The sequence below is a fragment of the Entamoeba dispar genome, genomic scaffold (assembly GCF_000209125.1).
Source record: "Entamoeba dispar SAW760 scf_1105229459313 genomic scaffold, whole genome shotgun sequence".
Classification (NCBI taxonomy): Eukaryota; Evosea; order Mastigamoebida; family Endamoebidae; genus Entamoeba; species Entamoeba dispar.
Genome location: NW_001853630.1, coordinates 1,351 through 15,889, shown reverse-complemented (window position 1 = coordinate 15,889; position 14,539 = coordinate 1,351). Strand labels below are relative to the sequence as shown.

The 14,539-nt window shown below is 21.6% G+C and overlaps 8 protein-coding genes across 8 annotated transcripts, besides 32 other annotated features; 2 read left to right on the top strand and 6 right to left on the bottom strand.

The window, feature by feature from the left end:
- Positions 1-196: 196 nt before the first annotated feature.
- On the top strand, positions 197-946 carry EDI_325000 (uncharacterized protein; the record flags this gene model as incomplete). The annotated part of the gene is made up of 1 exon (XM_001735663.1): positions 197-946. The coding sequence occupies one exon, from the start codon at positions 197-199 to the stop codon at positions 944-946; it is 750 nt and encodes a 249-aa protein (XP_001735715.1).
- Positions 947-1,154: 208 nt separating this feature from the next.
- Positions 1,155-1,772, bottom strand: EDI_324990 (uncharacterized protein; the record flags this gene model as incomplete). The annotated part of the gene is made up of 1 exon (XM_001735662.1): positions 1,155-1,772. One exon carries the CDS (start codon positions 1,770-1,772, stop codon positions 1,155-1,157), a length of 618 nt encoding a protein of 205 aa, XP_001735714.1.
- Positions 1,773-1,787: 15 nt separating this feature from the next.
- Positions 1,788-1,937: a microsatellite.
- Positions 1,938-2,059: 122 nt separating this feature from the next.
- Positions 2,060-2,084: a sequence feature (AT_rich).
- A 363-nt stretch (positions 2,085-2,447) lies between these two features.
- Positions 2,448-2,587: a microsatellite.
- An 18-nt stretch (positions 2,588-2,605) lies between these two features.
- Positions 2,606-2,699: a sequence feature (AT_rich).
- Positions 2,700-2,793: 94 nt separating this feature from the next.
- Positions 2,794-2,841: a sequence feature (AT_rich).
- An 88-nt stretch (positions 2,842-2,929) lies between these two features.
- EDI_324980 (uncharacterized protein) lies at positions 2,930-3,684 on the top strand (the record flags this gene model as incomplete). Its single annotated transcript, XM_001735661.1, has 3 exons — positions 2,930-2,951; positions 3,003-3,541; positions 3,565-3,684. The coding sequence occupies 3 exons, from the start codon at positions 2,930-2,932 to the stop codon at positions 3,682-3,684; spliced, it is 681 nt and encodes a 226-aa protein (XP_001735713.1).
- An 11-nt stretch (positions 3,685-3,695) lies between these two features.
- Positions 3,696-3,808: a sequence feature (AT_rich).
- Positions 3,809-4,128: 320 nt separating this feature from the next.
- Positions 4,129-4,297: a microsatellite.
- A 216-nt stretch (positions 4,298-4,513) lies between these two features.
- Positions 4,514-4,541: a sequence feature (AT_rich).
- A 188-nt stretch (positions 4,542-4,729) lies between these two features.
- Positions 4,730-5,167: a repeat region.
- Positions 5,072-5,266: a repeat region.
- Positions 5,267-5,281: 15 nt separating this feature from the next.
- Positions 5,282-5,337: a microsatellite.
- Positions 5,338-5,408: 71 nt separating this feature from the next.
- On the bottom strand, positions 5,409-5,948 carry EDI_324970 (uncharacterized protein; the record flags this gene model as incomplete). The annotated part of the gene is made up of 1 exon (XM_001735660.1): positions 5,409-5,948. The coding sequence occupies one exon, from the start codon at positions 5,946-5,948 to the stop codon at positions 5,409-5,411; it is 540 nt and encodes a 179-aa protein (XP_001735712.1).
- A 50-nt stretch (positions 5,949-5,998) lies between these two features.
- Positions 5,999-6,421, bottom strand: EDI_324960 (uncharacterized protein; the record flags this gene model as incomplete). The annotated part of the gene is made up of 1 exon (XM_001735659.1): positions 5,999-6,421. One exon carries the CDS (start codon positions 6,419-6,421, stop codon positions 5,999-6,001), a length of 423 nt encoding a protein of 140 aa, XP_001735711.1.
- Positions 6,397-6,483: a microsatellite.
- A 4-nt stretch (positions 6,484-6,487) lies between these two features.
- Positions 6,488-6,566: a sequence feature (AT_rich).
- Positions 6,567-6,834: 268 nt separating this feature from the next.
- On the bottom strand, positions 6,835-7,347 carry EDI_324950 (uncharacterized protein; the record flags this gene model as incomplete). Its single annotated transcript, XM_001735658.1, has 1 exon — positions 6,835-7,347. The coding sequence occupies one exon, from the start codon at positions 7,345-7,347 to the stop codon at positions 6,835-6,837; it is 513 nt and encodes a 170-aa protein (XP_001735710.1).
- Positions 7,348-7,356: 9 nt separating this feature from the next.
- Positions 7,357-7,391: a microsatellite.
- A 33-nt stretch (positions 7,392-7,424) lies between these two features.
- On the bottom strand, positions 7,425-8,192 carry EDI_324940 (uncharacterized protein; the record flags this gene model as incomplete). The annotated part of the gene is made up of 1 exon (XM_001735657.1): positions 7,425-8,192. One exon carries the CDS (start codon positions 8,190-8,192, stop codon positions 7,425-7,427), a length of 768 nt encoding a protein of 255 aa, XP_001735709.1.
- Positions 8,193-8,520: 328 nt separating this feature from the next.
- On the bottom strand, positions 8,521-9,873 carry EDI_324930 (uncharacterized protein; the record flags this gene model as incomplete). Its single annotated transcript, XM_001735656.1, has 1 exon — positions 8,521-9,873. One exon carries the CDS (start codon positions 9,871-9,873, stop codon positions 8,521-8,523), a length of 1,353 nt encoding a protein of 450 aa, XP_001735708.1.
- Positions 8,783-8,908: a microsatellite.
- A 25-nt stretch (positions 9,874-9,898) lies between the features above and the next one.
- Positions 9,899-9,966: a sequence feature (AT_rich).
- A 641-nt stretch (positions 9,967-10,607) lies between these two features.
- Positions 10,608-11,206: a repeat region.
- Positions 11,207-11,249: 43 nt separating this feature from the next.
- Positions 11,250-11,382: a microsatellite.
- Positions 11,383-11,387: 5 nt separating this feature from the next.
- Positions 11,388-11,561: a microsatellite.
- Positions 11,562-11,940: 379 nt separating this feature from the next.
- Positions 11,941-12,119: a microsatellite.
- Positions 12,094-12,268: a microsatellite.
- Positions 12,229-12,395: a microsatellite.
- Positions 12,396-12,452: 57 nt separating this feature from the next.
- Positions 12,453-12,525: a microsatellite.
- Positions 12,526-12,775: a sequence feature (AT_rich).
- Positions 12,776-12,795: 20 nt separating this feature from the next.
- Positions 12,796-12,961: a microsatellite.
- Positions 12,962-12,963: 2 nt separating this feature from the next.
- Positions 12,964-13,065: a sequence feature (AT_rich).
- Positions 13,066-13,246: a microsatellite.
- Positions 13,171-13,282: a microsatellite.
- Positions 13,283-13,561: 279 nt separating this feature from the next.
- Positions 13,562-13,636: a sequence feature (AT_rich).
- A 222-nt stretch (positions 13,637-13,858) lies between these two features.
- Positions 13,859-14,016: a repeat region.
- Positions 13,978-14,305: a repeat region.
- Positions 14,262-14,539: a repeat region.

Here is a 14,539-nt window from a genome sequence, read left to right as displayed (position 1 = left end):
ATATCATCTTCTTTTATCATACTCTGAAGTATCATATCTGATTATGATTTAGTCATAAATATACCTATCTTATAAAAATACATCTTTATCTTATTGTTCTTTCTATCTGATATTGCAAATATTAAACTTTTAGATCACTTTATTCTATACAAACTCTGATGCATTAATATTATATCATGATATTTGTGAATCTTTAATGAAAATATTACCTTCTATTATTGAATTAAATGAAGACGAGATGGTATCTTATTTAGAAGATTGTATCCAATCAATTAATTCTATTTTATCAAGTGATACTATCCCTTTTGGTGCTTTATATGTTTATAATGATCGAACTCATCATGTATTAATGCAAACAATTATTTCTATTTGTATATCACACAAATGGGATTTTGTTAGTCTTTATCCAAAATATACTAAACTGATTTTTACTCTATTTTGTAATATTGGAATGGTATCCTGTGATGACTTCTTTGGTAATCATCTTCATGAAACATTACTATTTTTATTAAACGCTTTACAATCTGGTGAAGAATCTGCTATCCCTGTTTTTGAACAAATTATCTTATTCACTTTTAAAAGTCATCTTCTAAAATCTGTAAGAATCCTCACTACTCCTTCAACAGATCATTCTTTATTATTGTCTCATCATTTGGATTTAATCAATAAAATCATCGAAATTCTCCTTCAAAGTCTAATTAATGGAAACATGGACTTATACTGTATTTCAAAAGCTTTGTTACCTTCTCTTCTTCTTTATCCTAAAATATATCACCACTTGAAATCTTCTCTTTTACTCAATTACTCAAACTCTCTTGATCTAAATCTCGCTTTCTCCAAACTCGACGCTTCTATCTCTTCTTCTTGTGATTCTGATGCTTATGATAACTTCTTTAACGCTTGCCAAGTCTTCCAACATACTTCTTTATCTCTGTTTAAACAATGATGTGTTTCCAATTCAATCATTTTGATAGCAAGTATTCTGGGAAATAAGCAACTAGAAAACATTAAGAAACGAGCAAATCTCAGAATCAGACAACCTAAATTATTCCAAAAAATTCTACAATTTTTTGTTCCAACTTTTTTCTTATTATTCCAAAACTGTCATTACTAACATCTAACGAAGAAAAATAAATCATATCAAAAATACAGAATTAATTTAAAGGGTATTGATAAGAAGGATAATGTGGCTCATCATAAAAAGGGTCACAAGGAGGATAATAAGAAGATAGATTTTGATAATAACTTGAAAAAGGAGTAAAACTTTGAGTAGTTTCGATAAAAGATTTCTTTTCTTCTTTTGGGATATCGAAAACATGTTGAGGTCTTTTAAGTGGTTTATTTTCGGTTTTGTCTTGTAAGAGATCAATCTCAGTTTTAATTGGATTTGATGGAATTTGTGGAGAAGATATTTTTACATCATTTTCCTTATTTTTTCTATTCTTTACATTTGGAAGAGACTTATCAGTTAATCTCCAATAACCATTTGTGTGATATTGACTCATTCCACTTTCAAAATAATCAGAATGGTTTAAAGCATCAAGAATTGATTTCTTCCAATTTTTTTTCTTCATTTGCTCTAAATGAGATAATATATCCCAATGAACACTTAAGAATTTAAAGATATCTCGAACATTAATAAAATCAACTGGACTACGTTGATAAATAGACAAAAATACTAAACGACAAAGAGTAGTCCATGCAAGTCTTTTCTGAATTTTAATAGAATCAGAAAATTCTTTGCAAAATAAACAATTACATTTCATATTCATTTTGGTATAAATTAATTATTCTCTTGTTTTAAGTTCTATTTTTCTTTTCTTTTTCATCATTTTTATTCTTTTATTATTTTTTATTATTACTCTTTCCTTGTTAATACGAAATCGTTTTTTTTTTTTTTTGAATTTTTCTCCTTTTTTTGGTTTCTTTTTTTGTTTCGAATTCTCATGAAAATAACAATTGTATTGTAGTTCATGTTTTGTATTGTCCTTTGTTTTCATTGGTCCATTTTTTTGGTTTTTATTCTTCTTTTTAAAAACTTCGAAACATCTTTTCTTTGAATTAATTTATTTTTTATTATTTTTCTTTCTTTTGAATTTATTTTGTCTTTGAAAAAATATTCTTTGCTGAAACATTCAAGGAATGAAAAGTTTTAAGTTGTTTCTTATTTATTTTAATTCCTATTAATAGAATAAATTATTGATGTAAAAAAGGTGCACTGATGTTTTAGAAATATCAAAAGTATTTTAAATCAATTATGTCTGTTTGTAAGTATTTACCCTTCTCTTTTTGTTGTATTTCTTTATGTCTTTTATCATTTTTTAGATTAAGTTTTTGGTTTATTTCAGAATATATAAAATTATCAAAAGTGAGTTTTGGTATTTTTTTAGAATACTTGGTTTTTCTTTTTGTAATATAATAATTGATTGTATGTTAATTAGTTTGATTATTTTATCACATTAGTTATTATATTATAATACATTATTGTATTTTTTTGTACTATGGAAAGATGTTTTTTTATAATATTAAACTATTTTGTTTTAGTTTATCTTTATAATTTTTTTTATTGATACTATTTAATATTTTAAATCAATACAAACACTAGATAATATTTCATTAAACATATTTTTATTTTATATACAATTATTCAATCAATGTTTATTTTTGATTGTCATCATATTATTTTTTATAATAATTATCATGGTAGTGTTATTTAAAAGAATTATGAGAAAGTTAAATATTATTTTTGATGTATACATGTATATTTATGAAGAAATTTTGTATTATACAGTGATAATTTTTATTCATTTGTTATAATTTTTAAATTATTTATCAATTTATCCATTAACATTTCATTTGAACTACTTTATTTAATATTTCTTTGGTATACATAATTTCTTATATCAAATAGGTAACTTTTATTATTAATATGATAATAATTGAATATTATGGTTCTTCAATATATGAACTTGATCTTAATGAACTTGTTTAATTGAGTGAAGAAGAACAAGAAGAAATACTTTGTGAATGTGTTGAAAATGGTAGGAAAGAACAAGAAAAGAATAATAAAGAAATATTTTGTTGTAATATTTGCTATGAAGAATACACTTGTAAGGAGACATTTATAAATACTTATGGTCATCGGTTTTGTATAAATTGTTGGAGAGAAAATATTATACAACAAATTCAAAATGATTGGCACCAAGTTTATTGTATGGAACAAGGATGTCTTTGTACTGTGAAAATAGAAGACATTATGACACATTGTTTAATTAGAGACATTAATATGTTCAATATGTATTCTGAACGACTCACGTTTAAAACATTTGAAGATAATATTTGTGAATGTCCAAAATGTCAATGTGAAATGATATCGTTTGATAAAGAATATAAAACTACATGTCCAAATGTATGTATTTGTTTTGTAGAAAATGTAGAGAACAATGGCATGAAGGAAAAATTTGTGATGAATGGGCAACACACAAACAACAGGAACAAGAAGATATGGAATGGATTAATAGTTATACAAAAAAATGTCCAAGTTGTGGTGACAAAATCCAAAAGAATGGAGGGTGTAATCATATGACACGTAAATGTGGATATAAATTCTGTTGGTTATGTTGTGTTAAATATACACCTGAACAATGGATGGATAATACAACAGGCCGCAAACAATTCACATAACATTAACATACTTATTTTATAGATAATATTTATTGTTTCATTTTTATAATAAGATAATGAATTTGATTTAAAGAAACATATAAATGTATTAATAATATAATAGTTATCATTACTTATATTAATTGAGTAGAAACATTTACTAATATCATTTCATAATTTGTATTCATTCAATGCCTTTATTCACAATTTCCAAATTATCAATAATTATTTCATTATGAATAACAATTTGTTAAATAAACTTATAACTGGTATCCAAATTAATAATAGAGTCATTTTATTTGATTAGTTAGAATGGTTGTTTATTAAGTTGATTCAAAATCAAATGTTAATTCAATATATTTTATTTCTTTATCCTCTATTGTTTTTTTTTTCATGAATAAAACAAAACATAACTCATTAAAGTGCTATGTTTATAAAGTTTAATCATTTATCATTTTAATACCATTAATTATTTGTTCATTGTTTATTGTTTTGTATATAAAATTGGTACTTTTATTTATTATATCATCATTTATTCATTGATTAGATATTAATATCATCATTATTAATTAGTTAATTTTATTATTATTCTATATATCATTACTTCAGTTAATCATTCAATCATTTATTTACTATAATATTAACACTTTCTTAGTGTTGTTTTAACTACGTTTTTATAAATATTCACCGTTATAGAATTAACATATCAGAATAAATTATTCATTCTTCTGTTCTTATGTGTTATACATAACGTTGATAAATTCAAAAACAAAAAGAAATACTGTTATTCACAAATGAAACATAACACTATGAATGAATTAATTATCATATAATGACATTGATGAATTAGATATTATTAAAAATATTGTTATATATAACAATGAACGATTTTGATAAAGAATAAGAAGAGAGAATTGAAATAATGAGGAAAAAAGTGAGGAAGGAGGTAATACTAAATGTAATCTGATAAAGTGAGAAGAACAAATAACAAAATAAAAATATAAGAAAATAAAAGGATGATAAAAAACAAATGAAAAGTTAAAAGAGGTATTTAATAAAAAGGCAAAAAGAAATTAGTTATGAATTATTTATGATATGATTTCATCATGTTGAGAAATGATTGTTTCAGTTTCTTCAGCTTTTTTTACTTCTATTCAAATCTTGTTTTTAATCATTCTCCAGTTAATTAGTTCATCATTTAAGTTGCTGTCTGATTTTTATTTGAATTTAATGAGTATTTAAACTCATCATTGTTTATAATGTTATTTTATGTTGGACATATCAATAACACTATGATTATGTATTATCTCCTTTATCATCGATACTAATTAACAAACTCTTTTTTTCTTGATAATACACCATGTATTCAACTCAAAACTATCATTAATAAATGTAGTTGCATGTTGATAAATAAATAATACTACCACCATAATAAATAATACATTAATAAACATCCATAATAATATTAATAATAAATAATAACCAATTAGCCTTGATAGTACCTGACTCACTAAAGGCAATAACATAACCAGAAGATAACTAGTGATTCAAGTTTTGATATTAAGATTCCATATAGCGTCTCTGACATGCTATCATCAAATTTATTTCATTAGCAAACAAAAGAATAAATGATAAGAAAGAAAAGAATAAGAAAATAAGAGAAATGGAAAAGAATATCAAATATAATCAATTGTCATTTATTTCTTCTTCAAATTATATTATATTCATTTGTTGTAGTTTTTTTCTTATTTCATTTGTTGCCATGCATCAAAACAGTTTCTTGGTATTGTTTTATTTTTCTTTAACTCTTCTTCACATCCACATCCATAAAAACATCTATATCCAAATGATGTAATTGATGATGTAATAGTAATTGATGTTATTGATGAACACCCTTCAAAACAACTAGTGCCTATTTTACTAATTGGTGCTGGCATAGTAATTGATGTTAATGATTTATACTTTGAAAAACAACAATCTCCTATTTTACTAATTGATGATGGTATATTAATTGATGTTAATGATGGACATACATAAAAACAACAACCACCTCCTATTTTAATAATTCTTGTTGGAATTGTGATTGATGTTAATGATGAACATCCATCAAAACACCAATCACCTAATTTAGTAATTGAAGATGGAACAATAAATTCATTAATATCTTTCTTTTCAATATTCTTTCCATTGATTACTAGATTATCTGGTATTTCAATACTAATTAACACTAGTTCATTCATAAATATTCTTTCTTCACTAATGTATTGTAGATTATCTATACTCATTGATGTTAATGATGAACATCCAATAAAACAATAATTTCCTATTTCACTAATTAATGATGGTAAGTGATTGATGTTAGTTCTTCATCTCCTTCAAAGCATCCGTATATAATTGATGCAACTTCTGGTGGTATTATATTTCCATATTCTTCTCTATCTTCTTTTGTATATTCTATATTTTTACATTCATTCCATGTTTCTTTTTCTTTTAAATATAATGAATAACTAATAGCATACCATATTACTTTTTTAAATATTTTTCCATCATTAAATATTTCATCATACTTATTATAAATATGAAATGTTTCAATATTAGGAAACAATTTTCTTGAATGTTCATCTAATGGAATTGGATTAAAATGAAATCGTTCAATATTTCCTTGAAATCTTTTAATTCCTATTTCTAAATTAATAAAATCTTTAATGTCATTAAAATACATTGATGTTATCATTATTTCATTATATCCTAATTTCATTATTGATTTATTGTTTCTTGTTGTATTTTCCATTTTTATTTTATTTCAACTTAAAATATTTTTAAGATTTAAAAAAAAAATCTAATTTAAAAATAGTAATTATTCGATTTTTTTATTTTTCTATTTTTAAGTTATGATAAATAAACAATTTGAATGAAACATCCACTTTTCACTATCATCTTTCATTTTCTGATTATCTCTTATTGGTCTTGTTTTTTAGAGTGGTCAAATGACTTGCCATTCATCATAATGAATGTTGTTAATCAAAATCAATCAATTAATCAAAAGAAATGATTTATGATGAATAAAAAGATAACAAGAAATGATAATAATAAATAATGTGATTTATTGTCAAATAATCATTTCAAATGATATAACAACAACAATGTAATCACGTTGTTGATTAAACCTAATTATTTCATAAGATGATTACATTCTAAACATATTCCTGATGATTTTAAACATGTTGAATGATAACTATGACCACATCCAAATACATTGATTAATTCATCCTTTTCTTTATGACAAACAACACATTCTTTTGTTGTAATAATTCCTTTTTTTAATTCTTTGTTATGTTGTTGTATTGTTTGGTTTAGTTGTTCATTTGAAATCATTTGAAGTGTTTTGTACATTGTTAATTTCGATTGGCTTTGTTTGATTAAATCACTTAACACCTTTCTTAATAAAACTCCTTCTGTGATTTTACAACAAAATTCAATTCCTTCTTTTATTGGTATATTTGAAATTTCTATTTCAACTATTTCTCGATACACTTTCTTGTATTCTTCATAACATTCATTTCTTCTCTTCATTATTTCATTACATCTCTTCATCACTTCAACACATTCTTCATTTCTAGTTATATCTCTTAATCGAAATGTTTCACTTACTTCTTTGAGATCTTCCATAATTCCTTCATACATTTTAGTTATTTCTTCTTCCTTTTCTTTTCTTTCTTCTTCATTTTGATTTTGATTTTGATTTTGTTTGTCTATTTCATTTAAACATGTGATACTTCTGCTTTGAAGATTTCTAAAACATTCTTTAATTTCTCCTTTCTTCTAATCATCAATATTGTTCTTTCATCTTTATATTTCAATGCCAGTTCAATAACTTTATCCATATCACATGTTTTTCTATCGATGATTTGTCGTATTTCTGTGGTGTCTTTCTTCATTTCATAACAACTCTCAATCACTTTCATAACAATACATCTCATATTTCTTTGAATGATTGGATTTGCTTCATTCATCATTATTCTTCCATACTCATAAATGATTTCATATGGTGTGTTTGGTTGAACTAAACAATATAATCCACAACTTGCAAAATATTTAACTCCAATATTCATTGTTTTCTTTATATCCATTTCATACATTTTTTTTGTGAATTTTTTAACTGTTTTCTCAATACTTTCTCGTTCTAATCCTTTTCGTATCCATCTTTCTATCTCATTCCATACATCTCCTTTTTGGATAATAACCATTGTCATTAACGCATCACGTGCTGTTTCATTTTCATTTAATCTCCGTAATATTTTCTTATTATTAACTGTGAATGCTGCTTTAACTATTTTATCTATTTCTTTTCCACTTCTTTCTTTAACACATTCTTTAATTCCTTCATTACACATTTCTTCATCTTCTTTATTGTAATCTTTTGATGTTAAAACATTAAATATAGCTTCTTTCATTCCTCGTTCTCCATATTTCATTTTAATCACTTCTCGTGCTGCACTTTCTTTAACTTCTGTGATTGGACTTTTCATTGTTTCTATTAATCCTTCAATAACTTCTCTCTCCAATATCTCTCAACACATCTATTGTTTTGTCTTTACAAATAATAATTCCTGCTTCAATTAATGTCATTCCATATGTATTATTAAATACTATCTTAATTATTTCTTTATCATCTCCTTCTGCATTACATCTTTCTGCATTTGTGATAAGCATTTCAATATTGTTCTTCATGCTTTCTTCAATTAAACTTGTTGGTGTGATTCCATATTTGAGAATGTTATGTGAAACAATGCGAAATGCTTCAATTGTCTTTTTCCCTAATGACCTATACATTGTGAAAATAGTAGAATATCTTGATTATTCAATACATATACTGATCACAGATGCAATATCTAATATATTTGAATAACATCCGATTATTCTTTCACTTATTGTACTGTCTTTATTTTTCAATCCCTTCACAAATATTTCCCATGCTTTTTTCTTATTTATTTCAATTTTCTTTCCTTTCTCATTTATTTCTGAAATTATTTTATTCATTATTATTTCTTTTTGTTCATCAGGAGTGGATTCAATTAATGTATCAACACATTCTAATTCTTTTGCATATTCCCAACAATCTTTTCCTTCTTTTGCCATTTTACTTATGATTTCTTTTCCTTTTCTTTTCATTGTTCCTTTTCTTTCAATGCATATCTTTATTTGTTCTTCTTCATTTTCTATCTCATCTATCATTTCTTCTTCTGTTGGAATGTCTATACTTTTGAATCTATTCATTGTGAGTATTACTATCATTTTATCATTATTCTGAATTTCTTCTATTGGTGTATTATTTATTATTTCTTTCTCTCTATTCCCTTGATTAACTTTAATTTGATTATTATATTGTGTTAAAATGATTGTGTCACAGCAAATAATAGATATTGGTGATTTAACTTTGATTTCTTGAATTATTTCAATACTAAATTTCCCTTCATCAAATCTTTCTTCATACAAACTTATTGTGTTGTTATGTAATATACAAAGATGTGGGAGTGTTTCCTTCTTTTCAATTTGAAGAATAGGTGTTGATGAAATACTTTGGATTTTTTTATACAGATAATATTCTGTTGGTGGACATGTGAATGGTGGAATACAACTCTGATATTTTGATTCATTTCTATTCATTTTCTCATCATTTAAATCACATAACCATAAAAATACTGATTTACTTGTTGCTAACATAAATTGTCCGACTTCTTTTGTTTTTGCTGTAACATGTGTTAAACATGAATTTGATAATACATCAACATGTCCTCGTTGTCCAAATCCAAGAATCGATGTATCAGGATATTCAATTACTCTCAATGTTTTATCATTTGAATATAATGTAAAGATTCTTGCTGATAAAAAGTATCCTTTGGTTGCTCCTGAAATCACTTGTCGATAAAACACTCGATATGTTTCAATTTCAATGACTAATACAGTGAAATCACTTGAAATTGTGAGTATTAAATCTTCATAACAATCAATACTAATAATTGGTGCTGATTTCATTAATGGTGGTGGTGTATGAATTATACTTTCTTGTGTATCAATGTTATAATAAATGATTCTATTATTATCACTGAAACAAATCATTCTTTTATCATTTACACAATATCCTTTGATTGTCATTCCTTCTTTTCTAATGAGAGTATTGACTTGATTAAATCTATCATCATTATCCATTTTTTTATTATTCTTTTTTCAGTTCTTTTTATTTCTTTTATTAATTATTTTGAATTTGAAAATATCAATGTTTATTATGTTTATTAATTTTTAGAATATTGAATACCATCTCATAATCTGATTGTTAGTGTTGTTCAATACATTGTATATCTTCTATTAAATTTTTCAATTCATACAAATCCGAATAGTAATGAATTTGATTCACCTCATCCTTCATATCATTTTCTATCATTAACTAGACATTGTTCAATGTATTGTGTTTATAAATATTTCAGTATGTGAACTAAATGTTACTGGAGTGCTAATACTTCCAAATATTATTTGTTACTTTCTTCCTGAATATGCAAATCTCTCATTAATGTAAATATTCAATAATAACTAGTCATTCAGTTTGTGATAGTTCTTTAATAGTACATACATGATCAAGTAACATTCTAATAGTTGATTTCTCATTAATATTCCATTCTTCACTTCTTTCTTTGGTAATACATACAAATTGTATATTAATATTATTTGACGCAATGTTAATTTTTTTTGTTCTTTAATTTCTGAATAAATTATTTCTAGTTTGATTGTACCTTTCAATGTATTAAAGATATTGATGGTTATTGAACAATCAATTCTCATTATTTTCTATTTTATAGATAATGAATCACATCATCCTTTCATTTCTTGAACTATTATCATTTCTAATTTATCTCTTTTTATTTTATATTCTTAGTTATTTTCATCATTTAATTGTTTTATTGATTGATAGATGAAATGTTCATATTTATTTATTGATTTTATTTTATATTCTTTTTTAGTTTTATATTTCAAATAAATAATAATTAATAAAAATCATTTCATTTCAATTACAATAATTCGTTGTGGTGTGAAATATTCTGGAAATTGTTTTCAACAAAGTGCATTTGTTATTCCTTTATATTCATATGAACGTTGTTTGCAATATGATTTTGTTTTATAACTTTCTTTATAAACATAAATATCACATCCAAATGTAAACAAATAATTACTTGATTGGTCATATAACCAAAATGCATCTTCTAGATATTTAATATCAAATTTCTTCATTCTTTGTATTCTTCTTTTTGTTTCTATTGAAAATAAAAATGATTTTGGATCATTTATCCAATTATCAATTTTATCAATTTTCACATTAACATATCCTCCAAATTTATTTCCATTTGTATCTTCAATAATAATTATTATATGTTCTTTATTTATTATTCTTTGATTAAATACTGATGTACACATATTCCACTTATCAATATTTGAATTAAATATAACATCATTTATTCTTCTTTCTGTCCATTCTTCTATTTGTTTAATTATTTGTTTTGTTTTATCAGTTGATATGTTATTTGATGTTGATGTTATTCCCATTATTATTTATTTTTATGTTTTTATTTTTAATAACATTATTATTTTATTGTTATATATCACATTTCATTATTTTTGTTATTGATTAAATCTCATATTTATTATTAAGTTCATTTTATGTTTTTAATAACATTTATTTATTCTTTTTGTTATTTATTTTTATTTCATTCTTTTATTTCTATATTTTATTCATTTCAATTCATTTAAATATGTTCGTTTATTTCTTATTTATCATTTATTTCTTATTTGATATTTTTATTTATTTGTTTCTTGTTATATTCTTTATTTATTCTTTTTATTAATTTCTTCTTATGATTTCTTTTATTCATTTATTCATCATTATCATGTTTTAATTTAAACAGATATTATATCTATATTGATTTATTAGATTATTGATAAAATTAGTTTAAATACATTTATGAATAACTTCTTTTTACTTCATTTCATCATTTTATTAAATTAGATTTTGATAAATAATGAGATAATATTATTGTTAATAACATTGATTTATATCATTGATGTAATGGTAATCATTAATTTGTTAATATGAAAGTATTATAATCATATTTTATTCATCATTTTAATGAATTGATTTTATCTTTTGTTATAAACAACAATGAAATAATATAGAATAAATATTGAATGTATATCAACAATATTCATATGAAATTTATGATTTATCTAAAATGAATAAGAAAGAAATACAACAAATATTGATAAATAAGATAAAATTGATAAATTCAAAATCAAATATTTAAAATACAACATCAAATGAGAAGTTAAATATACAAATATGATAATAGAATATTTGAACATGAAATAATCAAATCAATTGATAATAAAAAATGAAATACAAATGAATATGATAATTGATGATAAGAAAGAAAATATAATAAAAAGAAAATATGAAATAAATAATTGAAATAGAAATATTCAAAATATAAAATATTGAAATATGAGAATATAAAATGAAATATAAATAAGAATAAATGAAATATAAATAATAAATAAATAGAATAAATTGATAATATGAATATAGTATTAAAATATTAATATTAATACAAATATATAAAATAAATAATGAATAATAAATAATGATGATATAATAAATACATGATATATAAACAATAATAATAATATCATTTATGATTAACATTGAAATTATTTAATTTGTGATATTTGAATATTAATATATTTAAAATATAATGAAATAACATAATATCAATAATATTATGATATAAAATATGATTAATAAATCAAAATTAAATATTTAAATATGAATATTTTATTTATATTTCAATTATACAACAATAATTATTCAGTTACAAAATATTCATTGATATTAATGATATGAAAATAATAATATAATTTGAAAATAAATAATAAAAATGAATATATTTATTTTCATAATATTCAAAATCATTAAACATAATAGAATATTTGAATATTTCAAATGATAATATTTCTATTTTATTTAAATATTTAAATGATATTATAATTTATTAAATTCAAATTAATTGATGTTTTATTCTCTTTTTAAATTAAATAAAACAAATAAATGAATTTAATTAACTTATTTATCAATTATTTCATTTCATTATAAATAAAATCAATTAATATATTATGAAATGTTTAATTATTCAATTTATTTTATAATTATTAATTCAATATATTGAATTAATAACTTATTATTATTTATTTATTTTCTTTTATTTTATTACAAATACAAATAAATTCAATATTTTTATCATTAATATTGAATATCAATGAAATATTCTAATTAATCATTAATGAATTTATAATTATTAAATAATTTATTTATTGTATTATTAATGTTATTTTATGAAATTAAATTATTAAATTCATTAAATTTATCATATCTTGTTTATAAAATAATTATATTTATTATGAATATATTTTATAATTTATTCATTATCATTTTATTTTATTATGATTTCATTCTATTATTTTAAAATATTTTAATATGATAAACTTCTTCTATTAAATATTAATTTATTCTTGTTTTTCATTGATTTGTATTTAAATATTATCAATCACTCTATTTTGTGTTTTGATTAAGATTTGAATATATTTAATGATTTATCATAACATTGAATTATGATTGAAGAATTTCAATTTATTTTTATGATTTTCTCTTATGTTTATAATTTCTTATTTCTCATTTTTAAATACATTCAATTTCTTCTTATACTTCTTGTTATTTCACTAGATTATTGAACTCTATTATCATTATATTAACAAATGATTCTATTTGTTTATTTCAATAGATAATAGATTAAAGAAGAATATTAAAAATGATTAAAAGATATAATAAATGAAAAATGAATATTTTATAGAAATAATAAATATTAATATAATTCTTGTTTGTTCTGTTATTATTATATTTTGAATAAATTTAAGTTAATGTTGATATTCATTAATGATTTTGATTACTCTCATGATTTTATTATTATTTATCATTTCTGTATATTTCTATAACAAAATAATAAATGAAACATCACATAACTATAAAATAAACATAATAAAAGAATGAGAAATGAATATTAATAAGAAATATAAAAGATATAATAATGAGAATAAGTAATAATTATAATATTTAATACATTTATTATCATCATATTCATTATATTTTCATTCATCAATTCATTTATTTCATCATTATATTATTTTATCAATAATTCAAATAAAAATAATCAGTATTATAATACAAATAAATAAAATAAAACATGATATAAATAAAGTATTTGAAATTGTAACAAATAAAATAAAAGATATTTAAATGGAAAGAAATGTAGTGAATATATAAGAAATGTGTATATTTAATAATAAGAAATTATCAATAACCATATGGAGGTCATTAAATATAAAAAGAAATGTATTCATCAAAGTAGTAAAAATGCAAGAAGGAGTAATTATAAATTGAATTATTAAATCTAAAATACTTCATATTGATATATTAAAATATTGTAAACATTGTCCTAACAAATTGTATTAATAATAATGAAATTGTTATAAATTACAATAAAGATTTATTTGTTAGTGACCATTCTTTTAATGTTAGAATATCAGATATATATTATCAAATCATCAAAGATAAAAAATGATATATTAATGATGTTGATATATGTCAAGATAGAAATATAGAATTAATTATATTTACAAAATAAATAAATACAAAGAATTACAAGAGAAGTTAATACAGAGTAGAGAAATAATTTAAGTAGAAATAATACCTGTAATATTAACAATCAATTAATACATA